This window comes from Aplidium turbinatum, chromosome 18 (genome assembly GCF_918807975.1).
Source record: "Aplidium turbinatum chromosome 18, kaAplTurb1.1, whole genome shotgun sequence".
Lineage (NCBI taxonomy): Eukaryota > Metazoa > Chordata > Ascidiacea > Aplousobranchia > Polyclinidae > Aplidium > Aplidium turbinatum.
In genome coordinates this window covers 1,295,011-1,317,676 of record NC_137489.1, presented here as the reverse complement: position 1 = coordinate 1,317,676, position 22,666 = coordinate 1,295,011, and the positions used below count along the sequence as shown (strand labels likewise).

Below are 22,666 nucleotides of genomic sequence, written 5' to 3'. Positions count from 1 at the left end.
CTTCAAGGAAGCTTAGAAATACTGTTCCCTCAAGCCTATATTGGTACCTTCCTGACAATAGGCATGTACTCTAACCCTAACCCATTATACTGGCTCTGGATTCAAATATGATGGAAATTTGTCCAACAAGCTTAATATCTTTTAAATATTTGTATTAGGCAATACCTTTGTTGGTACTAAACATGTATATTTTGATGAAATAAAGTAAGATCACAATATCGTTATCAATATGGTGTTACCCTGAAACCTAAATGATGTGCTATATTCGAACCAATCATGCGTCAGGTACAAAATTTCTTCTTGTACTCCAACCTCCACCCAACCTGGAATTCAAAGAAACTGACGCTATAACTTTTGAAATTCGTGCAAATAACTCAGCAATTCCAATCCAACCAATGTATTACAAATGCACTTTAATCAAACTTCCTGAACTTGATACGAAGCATCACATAATCAAGGTTAGTTGTGGTTTGAGTAATAAACAGTATTGCCAAGATGTTTTTTTTTCTGTCCAGAATAGAAACTCGGTTCTTTGCTTTTCGGACCACTTTTAAAACGTTGTGCTAAACCTGAGAAAATAGTTTCTAAATTTGAAGGCCGACATAAGCTTGGAATGGTAATTTTATTTAAAAAAAGCTATGAAGGAATATTTGCGAAAGGACAATTTGCTTGTCTGTTTAGATGCTAGTTCATTTCAATATGTGAAGTTTTCCAGTTAAGGTAATGGATTTGGTATCTTGTGGTTGCAACAACACTAAATCATTGATCAATAATTGACGCTTAAAATTCTGTTATGGCTTTTAGAAAGAACCAATAGTTGAAGAAAAATACAGCTCGATAATTCATCATATGAATGCATATGCTTGCACTGACTTGGAGGTAAGATTCCAACACTACACTGACTTGTTTTAAAGATTTCACCATCAATTTTTAAAGTTTGCTGACATAATGATTTAATATTTAAAATGTAAACGATAATCTTTAATCTACAATCTTCTAAAGGGATTAAAACAAATAAATAAATAAATGACAAATCTATGCATAATGTAGCCTACCCTAAAGTTTACGGGATACCTTTATCTCACAAAGATTGTAAATTTATATAATATTTTAAAATTTAAAAATAAGTTCTTTTGTTTTAAATGGATTTTTTTTTTGCAACGAATTGCATTTCGACAAACAAAAGTTTGTTTTGAACAGCTCTAGTAGCCATGAAACTGTAATTTGACTTGACAATAGTGTTGTATCAACGTCGTTATAACATCACAATGCACACTGATTAAATCTTGTTGTTTCTGTACAAACATGTTCCAATATGAGTTTCACTTTTCTGTCTGTACTCAACATTGTCTTCCCTCAAAACATAGGCTACATCACAATCTACAGCAGGGAAAGTCTTCCTTCTCTAACATCTATCATTCAATAACAAAGTCAAACCAACTTGTCAAGTTTGCTTGTCGTTAGTTGCACACGTGAGCAACATAAACGTTCGTTGATGGTTCCATTGTATTCTGAATTCCCACGTCATTGCACAACATCATTGGAATCGTTGCAATGTTCTTGCCACAGAAACTACAGAAAATTTACCTGTTTCTGACAATCCCTTATAGTTAGTTTTATAGGTGATTTTTGTATGCTTAAAAACATTTAAGCAAATAAAATACTAACAAAATATCATCTTTAACAAATAAACCATTGTGGACATTGAAGCCTAAACGGCAGCGTTTTAACCAATTCAAGTTTATTAAAAATCGAAATACGACAGCAAAGTCAAGGGGTCATTATTGGGCTGAATGAAGAAAACTCCTCTTAAAATTTAGTTGCTTTAGCATTTCCATAATTTTTTTTTTTGCAGCATAGCACCTTTGCTGGAAACAGCGAACCATGTTTTCCAAACCCACATCCGGACTTTGACAGTTGCCATTTGATGATTTTTGCCTGGGCTATTGGAACCGAGGTTAGTATTTGCTTTATGAGTATCGATTGGTTGTTTGTTAACTTTAGCAACTAGTTGAGAACCAGGGATTCATGAATTCCTATTGAGATTTAATAACTTTGTCAAAAACAAGTTGTTTTTTTTTCTCTCTCAGAATAAACATTTCATAAGTGTCTATTAATATCTTTTAAATACCAACCACATTGCATCTTGTTGACCGGGCTAGTTGTTGTTTCGTATCACACTATAAGTTCAAGAAGTTTACATTTAGCCAATTATGATGACGTTGTTGTATTATAGTTGCTGTATACAGTATGGCTTATTTAATCCATCAAATTCAGTTACTATTTTCTAAGGTCAGGATCAAACCTCAAATCATTTTAAAACGATGCTGGGCGTTTAGCATTAAACCTCAAATCATTTTAAAATGATGCTGGGCGTTTAGCATCAAACCTCAAATCATTTTAAAATGATGCTGGGCGTTTAGCATTAAACCTCAAATCATTTTAAAATGATTCTGGGCGTTTAGCATTAAACCTCAAATCATTTTAAAATGATGCTGGGTGAAAAAAGATCAAATGAAGCAATTAGAAGATAAAATCGATGAACTCAATACCCTACCTCCACACAAAATCTATTATGCTGCCATAAAGAAGCTTAAAACAAAACCTAAAAACATCAGTTGGGGAATTAAAGATGCAAAAGGAAACATCCTCACGAGCAAAAGCTGTATCCTCGAACGATGGGCAAAATTCTATGAAGAACTCTATCACGACAATCCGCAACAGATACTCATCGATGACTCTGCCTCTGACAAAATCCCATCTATTTTAAGAAGCGAAATATCTAATGCTATAAGCAACTTAAAGTATGGCAAATCTCCCGGTATAGACGGCATTTACTCGGAATACCTCAAAGCAGGAGGCGAACCTCTAATCACAGCACTGCTTCATCTCTTCAATTCTATCTTAACAACGAAAAAGATACCCAGCAATTTTAAAGAAGCTCTAATAATTGTAATCTACAAGAAAGGCAATAGACTCGACTGCAGCAACTACCGTCCAATAAGTCTACTCAGTCATGTATACAAGCTCTTTATCACTATCATTGCGGCACGCGTAAAAAATGACCTATATGCATCCCTCCCCCCTACACAAGCAGCCTACCAACCAGGAAGAGGAACAATCGAGCAAATCTTAGCGTTGGAACAAATCATAGAAAAGTCTATTGAATTCAACAATCCCGTTCATATCACCTTCATTGACTTCAAAAAAGCGTTTGACAGTGTTGAATTACCCTACCTTTGGCAACTTCTGGATAAAACTTCCATCAACAAAAAATACATCAACCTCTTGAAAGCAACGTACGACGACTCTAAAGCACTAATCAAAACAGACATCGGAACAACCAGACGAATTGATATTATAAAAGGTGTTAAGCAAGGAGATGTCTTGTCTGCTATCCTGTTTTGCATCGTAGCGGCTGCAATAATCTCAGAAACAGAAAATAAGTGTACAACTGGATTCACCATCGGCGGTCATGTAATATCCAACTTAAGCTACACAGACGATATGGCCATTTTGAATAATTCTAAACTGAAAATGCAGGAATACCTAGATGCTCTGTCAAAAAATGCTGCTAAATTCGGCCTCCAAATAAATGTGTCCAAAACCAAATGTATGACAACCGACAAAACTAACAACACACTCAATCGCACTCTCTATGGAAAACAAATAGAACAAGTACCAGAATTCATATATCTTGGCCACCGACTATCCGCAACCAACAATGGAAAGACTGCAGTGCAACACCGAATTGGCTTAGGCTGGGCAGCATTTGAAAAGAACAAAAAGATTCTAACATCCAATAGACTCCCAATCAAACTGAAAGCAAAAATTTTCAACACCTACGTTTTACCAGTCGTGCTGTACGGTCTAGAATGCGTGAATTGGACATCATTAACAATGAAAAAACTCACTACCTTCCAAAATCACATCATGAGAAGCATGACCAACAAAAGGTTACTTGATCACACAAAAATAGAAGATCTTCTAACTATGACAAAACTACATCCAATTGCAGCAATAATAAAATCAAAAGTTTTAAAACTGTTCGGCCACACTAAAAGATCACAATTCGGAATCAGCAAAGTTTGCACAGAAGGCAAAGTAGAAGGAAAAAGAAAACGTGGCAGACAACATCCAATCATGGACCGGACTCCACTTGACGACACTGGGCGCGTTGGCTCAAAACCGCCACTCTTGGAAGCAAATAAGCCATGTTGATGCGCAATCTGCCGCAGGCGGAGATAACGACTGATGATGATATCTGGTTTGTTTCTGCCCCTTTGACTTCTCCAATCATGCTCTTAGGAATATTAATTTTAGTTGCTTGAGAATTTCAATAAACAATGAATGCGAGTACAATTGCAGCCATGAGACTTGTTAGCGTGTAACATAGTGAGGTCTGGCAAAGGATAAACAAGACAAATGCGGGCAATAATTTTGTTACATAACTTCAACTCTCCCTCTTAAGCCATAGGATAGATACATATGGTCACAGAGTCGTGTTAAAATTCGCGTTTAATTAACAAGGTTATATCCTGAAGATCACATCCTACGACGAAGAATTCTGGCATAAAAAATAATTCTCCGCAGTCTTCTTTGTCATAAAAAGACCGAATAAGAAGCATCAGACTGAAAGGAAATTAATCAAATAGAGTTAAATGATTTGAATTTCTTATACTTAGCATGGTGAAGAAGCATGTTTGCAACTGTTTACGAAAAAAACGTTGGACACCCAGCTGCATTACTTTAAAATTCAATAAATGTGGTGTTCACTGTTCATGTTTCGATATCGTTGTTTATGCTGATGACAAAGATTTTTCAGAACTGTGGTTCGACGACCTTTTAATTGTCATACGAACACAGTTCCAAAGCACTGAATTCGCAGGTTTCATTATGGTGAGATGTTACAACTTTAACTTTCCACAATAGCACCAAAGTAAACAAGCGCGCTCGGCAGCCTGTGTTGCTTTGAGGATATTTTTAGCTTGAACTACATCAAAGTACTTTGTTTGCTTTCTGGAGATACCACAAGTTATATTTCCAGTAAAGGATAAACTTTGGTGTTCATTGCCTAAAAAATGTCTTATTCAAAAGCACTGACTTAACTGTCAGGTATTTTTTGCAACCTACATTTACTTCTATCCACTGATTTAAGAACAAACTGTAATAGATTTGATACAAATCTAAAACTGAGAAATATGAAATACTGGATCTTGGAATGGAAAGGAAGTAAGTTTCCAGAAAATCTTCTATCACACAGGAAACAAATCCATTTCATATGGACAATTTGTAAAGCTGCAAGATGTAGTGGTATCCATCTTGAACTCTGAGCGTTGCGCGAGAAAAAAAAATAAAAACAAAAAAAAAAAAGAAAGGAAGGAAGGAAACCATTACGGAAACTTTTAAATTTCTGCTTAAGCTAAAAAAAATATTCAGCGGTTCATTTTTTTGCTCTTTAATCTAAAGTTATTTGCTGTACAGACAGTTTCATCATAGCTCATATTTTCATTGTTGAGAAGGAGCGATCTTCCTGGCGTCAGCACTACCTGACTATACTCACTATAGAACAGCGAGCAGTAGTTAGGTAGTGCTGACGCCAGGAAGATCGCTTCTTCTCAACTGTGCATATCTTTGGCTAGAGTTAGTTTAGTTGTTTTCTTTTCACAAAAGCAAGGATTCAATTCAGTGACAAAACCAGCGGTAGAGAACTATGTGGCATGAATTAGTGGTGCAATACTGATGAGCCCGGCCTTATGGGCTAAAGACGTGGCTATCGCTGTTAATTCTTGCTACACTTGACTCCAGAGAAAAGTGATACTATCATGTAAAGCAGGGGTCGGCAAACTGCGGCCCGCGGGCCAAATGCGGCCCGCGGACAAACTTTTTGCGGCCCTCGAACGATCTTACTTTTAGTTCATAAACTAAAGTTTCATCATTATCTATGCATGAATTTATTTTATATCATAACAAAAAGCCCTTTAACATGTGTCCGACATTACTCGGTAACTCTCATGTAAAACGTGTAATGTGCATGTTTGGAAGCACACACTGCTGTGAGCAGCTTTTTTCAAAAATGAATTACTCAAAGAATAAACTTCGCACTCGCCTGTCAGATCGTCATTTGAATGACGTATTGCAAATATCATCAACAAAGTTGCCAGTTGGTTTAAACACCTTGGCCATGACACAAAAACAACATCATCCTTCACATTGATAAATGATAAGTAAATAAAAACAATGCATTGCGTTTTAATACGTGTTTGATAATAAATATGAAACGGCAACAAACACGTCTCATTGTGCAATTGACACAGGAATAAGAGTTGCAGGTGCGCCATGATTTTAAGGATAATGTGGCGATTGTTTATAGGTTGAAATTTATGCGGCCCGCACGTTATCGGAAGTTTGTAGATTTGGCCCAGTAGTACAGAAAGTTTGCCGATCCCTGATGTAAAGCCTAGACTCCCCAGCCTGATCCCGCGACCTGTGCTGGTGGACTTCCCTTCCGGGGGCATCGCCACCCCAAAATCACTCCGCTCCCCCGGGCGTGGGCGTGGCAGGCGCAGGCCGGTTCTTTAAAGTCTCTGACCTGGCTATGTTTATTGTGTTCTTCTCGCCGTGTCAATTAGTTTGTACTTGTGCGTTGTTGATCTAAATAAAACAGTTTATCACCGTTTCAATTCATCGATAAAATAAAAAGAACGGTCGTCTGACCACTCGGTATGCGACAACTCAGCAAGTACATTTCAGCTACTGGCAAGTCAGCAAATGAAATTTTCAGCTAGCATCGGACTTGCTTGGTCATCGTTTGCTAAACTGAATTAGCGCAGCTGACTTGTGACATGCCAAGTTTCCGCTCGCTCAGTTGTTACTTGCTCATTTTCATCATCTTCCAATTCCAGCTACTTGCTGATATGCTACTTTCTTGAAACGTGTATAACTTTTGCATAAGTGATGGTTGTAAATTTTATTTTTGTATTCTTGTTATTGTGTTTGCATTGCATCTTTGTGACTTCACAGTCGAACTTACGCTACACAAGAGAGACTTACTTTGACTATGAAAAGCAATTTCAAATGACATGGACCTATAACACTTCACATATAACTATTGAGGTATGAGAGTTACCAAAGACTGATATCTAATAAGAAAGCATAATTTAAAAATCAAAAATGACATGTTAAAATCCGTTCAATAGAGATAAATAAAACGTTAAGGAATTTTAAAAGGTAAAATGATTGCAAAATAGGTATTTTTCACTGCGTCAAAACGTGATAATATACATGCAGAGATGGGCGTGATCTTGATCTTGAAGATCACTTACTTTTTTTTTGGTGATCTTGATCTTGATCTAAGATCACTTTTTTTTGTGTGATCTTGAAAAACAATAAGATCAAGATCACTTTAAAATTGAAGTTTACTTACTAGATAGAGGCATTTTTTTAGAACTCATACTGTACAAAGTAGTTAGTGGCAACTATTAACATTAAGCCACTGTTAATATAATATGTGTCCAACAAAAGACGATTTAAAATCACCATCTAATTTGGTCAGCGTTACCATTTCAAAATTGAAAAAGTTTTCTGTGTTGGTCATAATAAAGAAGTCAACTTCCGTGTACTTTATGTTGACGTATAATAAAAAATGATTTAACTTTGTTCACAATTTCCATGTGTGAATTTTATAGAAATGTTTGCTTTCTTTGACTCAATTTTAGATGTTTCAAAAGTCTAGAATGGCGGTGTTAAAAAATCTGGACTCTAGCCGACTTTGGCATGTAAAGTGGTTTATTGCAGCAAATTAACCAGACCAAGACTTGTTTAAGGTCTGAGTATGGAGTGGTTTGTCTCACCGCAAACCTCTGAACGTTTTTGAAAGCAGACAACAGTATCAATGTTGCCAGATGAGTAAATAGTGCAATAAACATTGACATAATGAAGTGAAAGTTAAAACTACTTAGTAACACGAATAAAAACTCCCACATGAACCAGACAAAAATTTGGTAAAAAATGATGCAGTTCAAACTTTTTTTTATTTATTATGAATAAAAAGTATAAAACTAATTGCAAATTTTGCGACTTTATCAGTACCGTACTACTGTAATTAACCTCGGCCTTAGGTGTGACGTTGCGGTTCTACGCAAACTACGTCAGCAATTGATAGGCCTAATAGCAACAGTCACTAACTTATTACAATTCTTAGACCAGTGATCGAGTAGTTAAAATAAGAGTTAGCAATACCAACTGTATACCTTTAGCCAGGTTGCTTATAGCAATTATTTTTTGCAACATCATTGATCAAAAACTTTATTTTTTTTCAAGTACACAAAAAGTGATCTTGATCTTCAAGATCACGATCTTGATCTTGATCTTCAAGATCACATAGTTTGGTGATCTTGATCTTGATCTTCAAGATCACCTATTCTTGGTGATCTTGATCTTCAAGATCACCAAACTGGTGATCTTGCCCATCTCTGCATACATGTATATTTTTAAGTTACAAAAGCAGTATTAGGCTATTATAATATCAAGCTCCAGACGTGAGCCTGAAAATACCAACAGCTTGTTCCTTCTTATTTTTCTTTTGCCACAGCTTACAGTTAATACCACTGGTTGGATTGCAATTGGATTTTCACCTAATGGAGACATGGTAGATGCGGACATCCATCTTGGTTGGGTGGATAATGGAAAAGCTCATATCACAGTGAGTGGATACTGTACATGTGCTCCTTTGGTGTACTGTCCATGTGTGCTTGTGATTAAACTCAAATTGAAAGACTAAGCTACAAGAATTTTTGGACACTTTGCTTTCTTTGAAGTGAAATCATTTAAACGTGATGTTAGGATCGTGAATGAAATGTGAGGAGTGATCAATTTTTTTGTATCAGGATAGGCATGGATTGGATCACAATGGTTATCCTCCTCTTGATGATGAGCAAAATGTGGAACTTTTGGAAGGTTGGGAATGCGATGGAGTTACATTCTTGAAGTTTGTCAGACAATTGGCAGCTTGTGATGAGAAGCAAGACCGACCCATCACTGTGAGTATTGTTAGAAGACAATGCATTCTTGTTATGCATTGTTATTCAAATTTTGCGTTGTCCTCTGCTTTGGTAATTGCTGCAGTTATGTGCAGTTTAGCAATATATAAGTGTTAGTACACATATGTCAAAGTTATGTCACTCAAAATTATATACATACAGTATTCTTTTAGCATTGAACTACGGTTTTTTCGGTTTAGAAAGGAGTTGATACCAAAGTCATTAATTGCTTTCCAAAAATATTTTCTATCATTTGGTTAATATCATTAGGTGTTAAGCATTTAATAACTTTCGTATGCCAATGTCTAAGGTAACATCAATCTCATCACTGATAGTCTGATAGTAGCAGAGTGGTTAGCGCGTTGGGCTCGCAGTCGAGAGCCTGCATGTTCGACTCCAGCCACCCGCACTTGCTGTTGTTTCTCTGGGCAAGAAACTTTACGATAATTGCCTCTACCCAGTGATCGATTTCGAGTAATGGGTAGTACCAAATTTAAGTCATAAGTAGAGTAGACAACCGAAAACAGACATTGCAGTCGGCTGCAGCGTGGGTCAGGTGTACGTCGGAAGGCGTACACCAATGCATAGCGCTCAAGTCCGCTTTCCCGCAATGTAGGATAAAGATATGAAAAAACAAACAAAAAACAAACAAACAGCTCTCCGACTTTTCCTAGCTATAAATCACATCAATAGAACTTTGCAAGTAGAATACCATCTGTCGAAGACAAGCTGAGAGAGACATGCTTTAACCCTATGTCTACCGAAAAAAAAATATGCAAGTTTTACCGTTGGGGTCCAATGGACAAATTTTAAAGTACTTGTTTTGAACAAACAAAATCAGTTCCGATGATGAAATTAAAGCTCAATAGGAAAGGACGTAACAGACTACAAAAATCATAACTTATAAACACTGTAGAAAAACCAAAAATACTCGAAATTTAAGAAATAAGTCATACAGTAGACCTTGCACAAAGCAAACGGATACGGAATTGGTCTATTCTTGAGCAATGGCCACACTATTGAGACATTTGGCTAAAAAATGCATATTAGGCCTACATATTAGTTCACAAGAAATATTGTGAGTTTATATATTATTGAGTATATATATATTATATATTCATTGCAAATGAATTGCGAGTGTTCTTGGCAAACGTTGAGTTTGCAAGTAGAACAGAATTGTCTGCACTTTTGATGTTTGTGTATTTCGCAAAGATAGCATCTAGCCTTCTTTGATTTTACCGCCTGATCTTCAACAGCTGTTTCTTTTATTTTGTTGCGGATTTAGATGTCTTGTTGATATTGAAGTCGAAGCTGGTAATCCAGCAAGTTCTTTTCCTAGTTGGATCTAAACGCTTTTTCTCTTTCATGCATGCATGCTTCAGTGTTGTGCTGCTATGTTTGCCTTGCAATTGATGCCATATCACAAAAGCATCGACAGCAGTGACATCGATCATATTGTAAAATAGAGCTATCGGCCATCTTCTCGTCATTCTTTTGGAAGTGTATTTCCTAACCATTCTGTCAATAGTGTCGACTACTCTTTTAGTGCTGTTGTTATACAAGATTACTTCGAATGCAGCAGGCTTAGGGTCCGTTGGACCCCACGGTACAAGATGCTGTTATTTTTTTCTAGGCTACCAACTTTTGTTTCAGATCAATAATTATTATATTGTCCTAAAGATCAAGCAAAGCTGTGAAAAGTCAAGGTATATCAATATCGCATCTGCTATATGTCCTGAGAAATCGCAGAACAAAATTTGTTTTGGGGTCCATTGGACCCCACGGTAGACAGAGGGTTAAATGGTTGAGTCACGTCTTACGAAGAGACGAATATTATGTCGGAGAAGAATAAGACAATTTGGTAAAAGTAAGCGAGAATGACGAAAAGAAAATGGAGAGATTGTGTGATAGAAGATATTGAAATAGTTGAAGTGAAGGAAGAAGATGCTGCTGAAGGAGTGGTAGAGGACTGCAATCTACACCGGAAACTCCACTTGAAGTGGGAATAAAGCCAGAAGAAAAAGTAGAACAAGATTATTTGTCTTTGTTCGACTTTGAGTTTCATCGGACTCGTGGTTGACACAAATATAAACTAAATCAGTTTTACACTTTTGTAAAACTTTATCGAAACTTACTTTTCAAACAACACGCAACATTTTCAGCAGCTGCTTATAGGCAGTATTCTTATTAAAAAACACTCAACAACCATTCTATAGCTTGTTTGGAAGATGATGCCCCTACTAATAGGATACACTGTACTGATGAAATGAGTTATTGCCTATCAGAGATGGTATGTCACTTTGAGTGCAGGACAAGCTATTGTAAAAATTATGTTTGTTTTAAAAGGTTTCACAAAACTGTACCTCTTGCGAGCTTTGTTCCTGCGAGCTACTGTATGTCGTTTTTACACTTTCTGAAGTCGCTTTCTATGCTTATTATTGTTCTAGAGTTTGTATATCCCCCTGCAGACTCTCCATAGGTCAGTTACGCACTTTTGTTTATCTACTCTCCTCAGGATTGGAATGCATAGAGTGCTTGGTTGCATTCTTGCAATTGGGGCATCGATACATAAACATGGTTTAGCGTCTGTTTTACGTCGCACATTTTGTTACATGCCGCATTGCAATCAATGTGTCGTGGCTAAATGCTCTGAGAAGCACGTAACAGCATACCAGTATGTCTTGGTATGGATATAACTTATATTATTATTACTGTTAGTCTTAAGTTTAGTTCGTGGTGTGGCCGTTCATTGTTCTACGTTCTGTTCATGATGTATTTTGTATCAGACCGGCCAGGCTCTTTTTACGTTCTGATGAAGACGATTAGTTCTTTTCTACCGCAATAAACTGATTTACAAAAAGTACTGGCCTCATTCTGAAGTCATCCCATTCCCCACCGCCTTTGTATTCGGGATGCCACTGTCAGGATTAAAGCTGTGTATAGTCGTGTTGCTACTCACTGGGTCGCAACATAATAAGCACTGTTCATCAAATTATTATTTCCAATGAAATATTTCACTTGTTATACGACACAGACAGACACAATGAGAGTGATATACGCTTATGATGACGATGATCCAGATCAGGATGGAAATTTTAACAAACATACTTTCCAACACAGAGGTGAGTTGGTCTTGGTGTGAGGACATCCAATCATACCCCAGTGGTGATTTGTAATGTATCCTTGTGTAGGATCCTACTTAGTATATGATCATACTTTCCAGCACAGAGGTGAGTTGGTCTTGGTGTGAGGACATCCAATCATACCCCATTGGTGATTTGTAATGTATACTTGTATAGGTTCCTACTTAGTATATGATCATACTTTCCAGCACAGAGGTAAGTTGGTAGCTTACTAGCTCCCAGATGCAGTGTAAAGAAGTCTTTACAAGCAGATTTTTCAATTTACATGAAGTATTGCTTTTTTTCTGGAAACAATCATCAAATTATTGCTGATATCGATTTTTTCCTTTAACCCTATCTGTAGCGACAAGGGGTTTTATGAGCACGCCCCACATTATTAGTGAAATATTTCATAGAGGGAAATATGCTAAAAATGTGAAATTTCTTGACTTTTAGTTTTTATTCTTTGCGAATTTTTTAAACCTAAACTGGTCCTTTTTCTACCTTCCTGATCTTCACAATAAGCATTTTGTCCCAGGTGGCTACACATTTTCGTGCAATGCTAGTTATATATATGTTAATGCTAGTTCAATATAAATGGTAGTGCAATTACTTTGAAATGTAAAAACGTTCAAAAATGCCTTATACTAATGATCAAAAGTAATTTTTTGTTTACTTTAGTTATAATTCAAAAATTTCATGTTTGAAGTTATTTTTTGGGAAATTAGAATAAAAACCGATTTTCTGACGTTTTTTCATCTCAAACACTTTATTTCAATAAATTTGTTGAGTAAAAATTTAATATCTATACACACAATCCACATGGCTATTATCTTGTGAAATATTTTGGTTCTGTGATTTTCATAGCTCCGTCATTTGCGATTAAATAGCACGAGGCTGAGATAGCCCGTGACGTGCTTTCGGCGTACGAAAACAGCTCGTACTAAGATAGGGTTAGGAAATGAATTTCTTTTCAGTTTCATAAAGTTTTCATCAATAAAATGTTTTATCAGTAGACACGTTTAATCTAAATCATGTATTTTTACTAATACCATCCCTTGTTTAAACTTAAAAAAACCTTCATTGCAATGACCAAACGCAGTGCTTTGAAATAGATTAACGAGAATCCTAATTACACTTTTGAGCAACCATCTGAAGATATTATATAAATGTATATGAATACAATGAACCTAATAAATAAATTTGGTCTCTGAATCTAAACGTTAAAAGAAAATTATTTCATTTTAATTGAAAGACAACTACATTATGACGAGACAGACTGTAGCTTTGATTTTTGTATACCAAATAACGATGTCTTTGTCTGCGTAGGCTACTTAGTGTCATATACTGCGGTTACAAACATATTTCCCGATTGTCTTTTACCAAGTAGTTTCCCCGGGAGCGATGCTTGGTCACATGACTCCAAAATACAAAAAAAAACATGCAACTTGTCTTGATTTTGTGCGATTCACTTGTTCAACCCATTCCATTAGGGCGGCGACTTATTTCCGGATTTGGTATACTTTAAATAAATATTTTAATATGCCGGACAGAAACTAAAACATAATGCAATATTTGTCAGTAAGTAGCCTACTGTATATTTTTAACTAAACTATTTAGCTTTTTATTATTATTTTTCAATATTATTAGCAATGAGGTAAAATATGCATTGTATTCGATGAGAAGGTAGATATACTTCAAACCGAATGGGGAATTACCCATCAATATACTGAAGCAAATAGCTTTCCATAATATAACAAGAAACTTTCGGTGAATCCAACCATGTTCTGCAGAACCTTTATTGAAGAGCTCTATCGTACACAGCAGCTCAATTTTTGACAACTCTGTATAGGCCATATCTGACAGAATCCACGATACTCACCCTTCACTTGTCAACTACGTAGCAATTCAGGATTATTTTAGGATAGCCATGTTCGTAATATTTTGATAGAAGCTATAGGTTAACTGCTACGTAGCCTGTTTTCTTCCAATGCGGGGTCGTAGAGGATAGAAGGTAGAGGTAAATTAATAAGATATGTTAACAGCATCTCAAATAATTTCATAATATAAGATCTATTAATGTCGGCTGCGTAGCCAAGTGGTGAGAACGTATGCTCGACGTTCGAAAGGACGTGGGTTCGACACCGCTCCAGAGCACGCGGCTGTGTCTCGGCAAAGACACTGAATGGCAAACCAAACCAAGGGGAGCAGCTGACTCGAAGACCATATATCACTTTGCTGCTTCCTGTCGTCTGTTGTATCGCATCTGTGATTGCAGTGTACTGTATGTTATCACAATGGGCGCAAGTAAAAATAGGACTATTATTATTATATTTCAGGTTCAAAGTTTATCTTTCTGTTGCAACCGCAAATAAGCGACGAGTTCAAAGAAACCGACATTTTGATTCATGATTTTCGATCGAACAACTCAGTGATTCCAACACAACTTACTTATCACAAATGCACTTTGCTTGAAGTTCCTAAATTTGATAAAAAGCACCATGTTGTTAAGGTTGGTTGTTACTTTGGAAACATTCCGGACAGCCACTTTATCTGGTCCAGATCTTTGTGAGATCTTCACCAGATCTAAACCAGATAAAGTGGTTGTCTGGTACAACACCGTGACAAGAAGGTTCATCTGTACATGTTAGAAAATTGCTTTGATATTCTACAAATATCCAAAACAATCTCGAAAATGAGGGATCTTTGAAATTTGAACTACGGACTGTACGTTAAAAGCAAAGCAAATGTCAATTCGGTGATGCAGATAAGCTGCTTTCTCGTTTGAAATTGCAAGTTAATAAACATGCTTTAAAATATTTTGTGCCGAAAAAATTTACCTGTCTAAAAAATGTATCAATTTACTTAATTTGCAGCTAGCTTTTTCCCTTTCATATAACAAATTAAGAAATGCATAGTGATGCTTGTAATATATTTAAAGTATTGTTTCATTATTAGTTTATCTGTGATATATTTTAGCAAGAAGCAATAATAGACGAAGACTATCGCTTGATAGTTCACCATATAGACACATACGCCTGCAATGACCTGCAGGTAAGAACCAAAGACATTGTTTGATTGGTTGGTCATATTTGTCACATGGCGTTAGCAATAATGAATTACTTTATTGCTTGTTAAAATTGAAGTGACGTCTGCATTTTCTCTAACAAGATGAGGGTGCTTGTACTTGGCTCGGGTTCCAAATAGCGACTGTCAGAACAGCGACTGTCAATAGAGCGACCACACGACAGCGATTCATTTAAAACAGCGACTGTCAATAGAGCGACTACACGACAGCGATTCATCAAAAACAGCGACTGCCACAACAGCGACCTCACTTCTTTTATTAAATCCAAGGCTTACGCGCACACGCACTCTTTCACCCCCTCCACACATACCTTCCATCCCCCACACCTCTCTACACACGTATGCACGCACAAATAGGCAAACACTGCGTAGTGAAAGATTGAAACCAAAAGGGACTTTAAAACAACATTTTATTTGGACTATCCATAGAAGTCACATGATTTAAAAAGAAATAGGCTAGTCAAGCCAAACAACAGAAAGTCGTCAAGCCTTGCAATAAAATTCAGGGTCTAGAAAAAGATTGAAACCAAAAGGGACTTTAAAACAACCAAAAGTCTTGCAATAAAAATCAAGCCACGTTTATTTCTAAATTGTGAGCAAGGGCTCGAAGGAACTGCCGCAGATCATACTGGCCTCGATTTTGCTGTACAACAGTGATTCGTGTGTTCATTGTCACGTATCTTTTCATTCGCTGAGTCAGGTCTCTGCCTTGTAGTAGCTGGGTTCGGTTTGGTTCGGTTTAAAGTGTTAAGTCGCTATCATAACAGTCGCTGTTTTAATGCAGTCGCCATTATGACAGTCGCTGTTTTGACAGTCGCTCACTTCATTACGTCGCTATTATGAAGTCGCCATTATGACAGTCGCTGTTTTGACAGTCGCTATCCGGCCTGGATGCCTTGTACTTTTATTTGATAATAAAGTCTATGACAATAGATTTACGGATGAGTCCTTAAAAATATTTTATCGTCAGCATTTCATTGTTGCTGACATTTGTGTGTGCGTGCATTCTTGAATTTTATTGCTTATGATTTTCCGGTGTGTTTTATCTATCGTTTCCTTTTGTGCTAACATTAATAATTATAGGGATGTGGATTGTGGAAGTCATTAAGAATTGTAGAAGTCATGTAGACCACAATCGAACAAAAATGGAAGTGGCACTGGCAAACAGAAATGAAACATGAGTATGACAACTCTGGATGAGTAATACCTTTCACCAGTTGAAGCACAAGTCAATAGACACTCTCTGTTCCTTGGTCTGAACCATCGATTCCCGCCAAGACATATGCACCACTGATGATCCGAAACAATGACGAAACAATCACGAAACAATGACGAAACAATGATGAAACAATGACGAAACAATCATGAAACAATGATGAAACAATGACGAAACAATGATAAAACTCGAGAACATCGACTTCCATTTTCGTTCGATCGTGATCTTAATAACGTTACACAATTATACAGTTTTATTTCAACGTTGGAATGGAAACTTGATGCAATATTATATGTTCTGCAGAGTAGCGAAATAGCTGGTCATGGTGTAGATTGTTCGGACAAACATCCAGACTTTCAAAGTTGCAATACAATGATTGATGGTTGGGCCGTTGGAGGAGGAGTGAGTATTTCCCATTCTTTCCTAAGTTTTAATAATTTTTGGTTTGTTGCATTTACTTGGACACAACAAATGTTGTTCCTTGCGTACCACAACTGGAAAAAATCCCCACCCTGCATTATTTATATTGTACTAACGATTTACTGCACTGAGACTTTAAAGGTCGAAACAGTGGCGTCTTGTCTGCAGTTATGTAACAAAACTAACTTACTTAAATGCAAATCACACTTAAATAAACCACCTGGTTTAATAGTTTATTGCAAATTGCTATAGCTCTTTTCAGTCAGTTGAACCTTATTATTCTACTCTTATTAAAATGTCACTAAATAAAGAGTCATTTTTTTGACTGGTTGTGTTTATTTTCTCACCCTCTTAGTATTATTGTGATATTGTTTGGGACTTAGCTATCTACAATGCAACACACCAAACATAAGATCATGCAGTAGGCTATGTCACCAGCTGATCAGTCATATTGTCTCTTACTCTCTGGCTTTGAAGTGATTTGTGCCCTGTTCATTTCAGCCAAAACTCCTCCCTGAAAATGCAGGTAACCCTATTGGAGGACCAGATGGATTCAAATATATAAAAGTGGTGGTTCATTATCATAATCCCGAATTGAAAGGTTTGTAGAAAATTCTTACAAACATAAAGTATCTTATTTTGTTTTTTTATTGTATGGCCGTATGAAATTTAAGCCATCTGAAGGAAAATGTGCTGCAGAATGTCGGAAAAATGTGCGCACTTGTTGGTGGCACCATCTTGACCTTCCATTGCCCCTTTAGCTGCCCCTGTGCGTCTACCGGCTCATAATTAACAGATTGTGTTCCACACATTTTGTTGCGCAGTGGTTCTTACAGAATGGGGTACGATAAAAGTGACCAATGTTTTATTATATTATCTCAGAGATGATCAAAGACTCGTCTGGACTAAGAATCTACTACACTCCAACGTTGAGGAAGTACGATGGTGGAATGATGGAAATTGGTCGACTAGTCTTATTATCTCAACTACATACGTTTATCCCTCCACAAATGGATTCCTATAAACTTTATACTGGCTGTGACCATGCTTGCTTTGGAAATGTAAGTGTTGGATAATCACAGATAAGGGATAAGACAGACAGTTTTTCCTTAGTTAAATAGTTGATTTTGTTTAAAGATACCAAATAATACTATTTTCTTGATGCTTTCTAGTCAATACACAAAAAACATACAATGAAAAAGTCAAAAACCTTGATTCTATGAATATCATTCCGTAAAACTGTTCCATGATATCTTTCGCAATGAATCTTATGCAGCTTAGGGCTGTTAAGACGTTGTTGTGTTAAATAGTTTTCAAAGTTGTTCTAATGGTTTTCACAGTAGATTTCTCTAGTTAAATATTTTTTGGGGTTTTACTTGCTTGTGGTTTTCCAAATACTGAAGAATCTACTTTCACGACGACGAAAGCTTTCTCAATGTATTATACAAGTTCCCAAACCTGGCAAATTTAGGTTATATTTTATTATTAGGGTATGGAAAAAGAGAATATAAATTCCATCAAAATCTACAGAATAGGTTTGCATGCCCACACTGCAGGTCGGAAACTGACGTTAAGACATGTCAGGTTTGAAATGCGTTTTCACATGTCATTAAATTTTGTGTATTTTAATTTGATTTTGTGCATTATATATAATCTTTGATATTATTATTTTATATATTATATATACAGTATATATTGTTAACCAAACATCTTATTTCTTTGAGACAAGGTTATATTTATTTTCTTGATTTTAATATTAGTGTTAGAATATTGTAAATCTGTAAAACGCTTTTGAATCTTTTTCATCCGAACTCTCATGTGTTTCTGAACATCTCTCTCAAACATATTCTTTCGCAGTCTGTAAACTCCAAATCTGAAACGTACATGATCAATTTTGTTTTCTGTAATTTCAGTTATGTTATTATATTGATGCTTTCGTATAATTTAGATGAGATAGTAAGGCCTAAGGTATTCTTTATTACTGTACATAACGAAGGGTTTAAGTTTCAGCTAGTTTTATTTAGAACTAACAAATAACTTAAAGGTTGCGCTACAGCTGGCTAAACCTCTCCAAGAACTACTCCAAAATTGGGAAATAAATTAAAAATGTTATAATAGTGTGATAAGTGAGTATATCCGTTGAATAATCCGTTCCTTTTCTGTATCTCAAAACAGAAACAAGACCGATTACTACTTTTGAAAAGTCTTTGGTATGATACGATGAGGTATTGAACCCATGTTTCCAGTTTGGAGGCGCCACTGAGTCACAGAGGAGGCTTGAACTAATTACTGAACGTTACCTAATAAACAAATATTAACTAAATAATGAACAACTGATGACATGAATGGATACGCTTGTGTTTAGAAATGGAACAGAACTTCCTCTTCCAGCCAAAAATGACAATTTTCAATTTGAATTTCATGAAGGTTTCATTTTACCACAGGAAGTAGAATTTAGGAAAGAAGACGATTTTCAATTAGTTTGCGAATATTCAACCGCCGGAAGATCTCGAGCCACTTTGGTATGTTTATGCAATAGTTGCAAACAAGGCCTTACAATGTTCATGATACAGCCAAGTATGTGCAGGTTATTGAAGATGTTAAAGCTAACAAAAAGGTTGACATTTTAATCCTACACTAAGTATGAAATGAATAATGCCAAGAAATGTGCTCAAATGCTTGTTTCGCGTGGGATAGTCGTCACTTTATCGAATTGGCATCTCTAATATAAATCACAATGAGTGATTTCAGAACTTTGAATTCAGCTTGTATGAAAATGTGCCTTGAACTCGCCACAAAGAAACTTGTTAGTGTAGTTTACAGAACAAGCACAGAATAAGTAGTTGGGTTTTTTAAATCAATGAGCCATGTTATATTTTGTTTAGTCTTCGTTTAATACTTACCCGAAAAAATTGTTTCCTTTCTAACCACTTTCCATGCACTAAAATTTTGTTTTATTTTTAGCACAAAAAGTTTCTAACCGATAATTTTTATCTTTGAAATGATTTGATGAATCTTCGTGAACAAAAAGTTTTGTGATGCAATAATATTTTATATAAAAGACGAGTAATCCCACCAAGGGTGAAGCAAGTTATTAATATTACGTGGATAATAGCGGTTGCATTTACTTTTTTTTACTTATCGTTTACTCTGATTGTTTTGTTTATATGTCGCGATATTAAAACAAAATAAATTGACTTGACACGTATGATATCATCTGTATATTTTTATATCAATTACAGATATCATTCATTAATCAACTCACCAGCCAGTTTCACCTATATCTAATAGGATCATCACAAGGTTCTTATTCAAATAGAATTCTACTTGAATAAGAACCTTCAGATGAACCTAATATAGAAGAAACTGGCTGTCAAGGTGTTCAGTGAATAGCATCTGTAGTTGATGTAATTCGCTCCGCTTATGTTTTTGCCTAGCATTTAGCACTTAGTAGTATTAATATCATTTGTTGTATCAAATATAGTTATTAGTCTCTAAACCCTTGACAGCCTGTTTCACCCTAAAAGGAGGATCATCAAAAGGTCCTTATTCAAATAGAATCTAGTTCGCTTGACTTTTTGCTTGGCATTGAGCACTTTTTGTAGTATTAATAGTATTTATTGTTTAGCATCTATTGTATATTTTTATGTGTTGTTCTATTTGAAGGGAGGTCCAGCAACAACACAAGAAATGTGTCTCTTTTACATTCACTACTATCCTAAAATCCCAGTGACTCAGTGTTATTCTGCTCCAACAGCTGGATTGAGGCCACTCACGACAATGATGGGCGTTGAAAGTTGGACGTAAGTAGTAGAAAGTATTGATCAAAGCACGTGGTATCATAGATCGGGACATTCCAAACTATAGCGGGCGACACTTGAACGAGGTAACAAATTACAATTTTAAGGTCGCCAGACAAATTAAAAGTTGGCATAAAAAATATTTTCTAAAATTATGTCGCGCAATAGCAAAGATTGAAAAGTCTTGCTATAGATGACAATAAACGCTTAAACTGGCATTGCTTATAAATCTTAGTTATTGACCGTATCAACGAGTGCATTTTGGTGTAACCAAATTTGGCGAAATGAAGTAGCAATTGCGCAAGTTACCCATAACACCTGCTAGACTGCTATATATTAACTTTTGATATATATTTTAGCTACACCAATTTGAGCCATCATGTCAGTAAGTTCAGTTTAAGTAATGTCATTATTACGTCACCACCAGAAATGGCAAATCAAAGTCTCGATGATGTCGTCACAAACGTAAGTTAAGTTATTTTTGTTTGCAATCATGTTGCAATGTGTATGAAGTTTTGACCATTTCTAGTTGAAGAAAACGTTTGAGTGTGAAGCATGTTTTATCTTGCAAATGCTTCCTTTTGTAACAAGACATTGTTGTCTTTGTGCAGGTATTTCAAAGTTGCTCTACAACAGTTAGTGGAAGTTTTATGTGCAAACTCATATCTGATAGTTTAAAAGTGTTATGGACTAAATGAAAAAGAAAAAAAATCAAAATTTTTGGCCACCTTCAAACGTGTCATTAAAATGTCGGCCATATCACTACTACAAGTTTTTGATAAATGTTGATAAATTATATGTTGATGTTATTGTGCAGGAGGCTTTGTTCTTACTTTATTTAATTTACATTGCTTTTTCTTTCGATTATCCAGTACAAGTGGGACAGAAAATCTGCCGATTCCCTCAGCGAAGTTATGCGTCAAAGCAAAAGGTTTCAAGTGTGCGTCCATCCCACCTCAAAGGTATGAAAGCTTTATGATGAAACGAATAACAACCTTGAATTTTAGCTTCAATTATTGCCAGAAAAAACAATATTTCTAATGAACATCTAAACTTTTTAACATTCATCTTCTTTTACGTGAATACTGCACATTTTTTTCACAGCACGATTGGATCAAAACAATCGAAAAATAAAGACAATCATAGTTTATCTTGAGTTGACTGTTAAACTAGAAGTTGAAAATCTTCTTCTAGAAGCATTTACGATTATTTGAAATGTCCGAGGCGTTACCTTCCTGAACGTATGCCGACATATATGATTTTGTTTCACAGCATTTTTCCTTGCGGGGAGCAATTCCAATCAAACATCCATTGGAAGAGAAGCCTAAAATCAAAGTGTGCAAGGCGCCATCTACTGGATTTCCCACGGATCTACAAACTAACATTTGTGACGTCAATTGAACAAACACTGCAAACTCAAAAGTCCGAACCTTCGCATACCTAACCCACTCAGCTAACGTATTTGCAGCGGATGAGGTTTATCAACCAATCAAAAGTCATTTTTTAAATTAGCTGACTGCAGTAATGTGACTAAATTAACTGAACGTTCGCCGTCAGCAGCGTGGTCTAGCTGTTGGAGAGTTAGGAAAGTAGCCAATTTGATAACGTGGGTTCCATTCCCACCATTGTTGATACTTTTTTTTCTTCTGCAACTACTCAATAAAGTTCAAAGCAAGAATCAACTTTATGGTGGAGTACTAGATAGCTTACATTGGTACAGTCAGCTGGCTCAAAGGGATAATTGTCCTATGTTAACCCTTAAGTGCTTGTGGTACTTTCCTGGCATTTTACGTTCGTTGAAACAAGTTCAATCAAGTTTGACACACTTAGTGACAAGATTTTAGCTTTTACAATGACAAAATTTATCGAAATAAAAGAGATGAAAATCGTCTACATATGTGGACATTGGTCGTTTGACGCTAGAAAATTTTTCTATTGTAAACCAAGGTAATGATTTTATTTGTTTATCCTGTAATTGCT

At 36.0% G+C, this 22,666-nt stretch overlaps 1 protein-coding gene across 2 annotated transcripts; it reads left to right on the top strand.

Annotated features, from left to right (window-relative positions):
- Nucleotides 1-379: 379 nt before the first annotated feature.
- Nucleotides 380-22,510, top strand: LOC145787464 (DBH-like monooxygenase protein 1). Of its 2 annotated transcripts, XM_082599211.1 has the most exons (18): nucleotides 380-458; nucleotides 805-879; nucleotides 1,856-1,957; nucleotides 7,024-7,116; nucleotides 8,594-8,704; nucleotides 8,889-9,041; nucleotides 12,076-12,163; nucleotides 14,503-14,675; nucleotides 15,143-15,217; nucleotides 16,770-16,868; nucleotides 17,388-17,487; nucleotides 17,769-17,947; nucleotides 18,376-18,470; nucleotides 19,252-19,408; nucleotides 20,553-20,689; nucleotides 21,046-21,151; nucleotides 21,559-21,648; nucleotides 21,959-22,510. In XM_082599211.1, exons 1-18 carry the CDS (start codon nucleotides 396-398, stop codon nucleotides 22,085-22,087), a joined length of 2,025 nt encoding a protein of 674 aa, XP_082455337.1. In that variant the 5' UTR covers nucleotides 380-395; the 3' UTR covers nucleotides 22,088-22,510. The 2 variants fall into 2 exon arrangements, with proteins under 2 accessions (XP_082455337.1, XP_082455338.1); XM_082599212.1 differs by lacking the exon at nucleotides 7,024-7,116.
- Nucleotides 22,511-22,666: the final 156 nt, after the last annotated feature.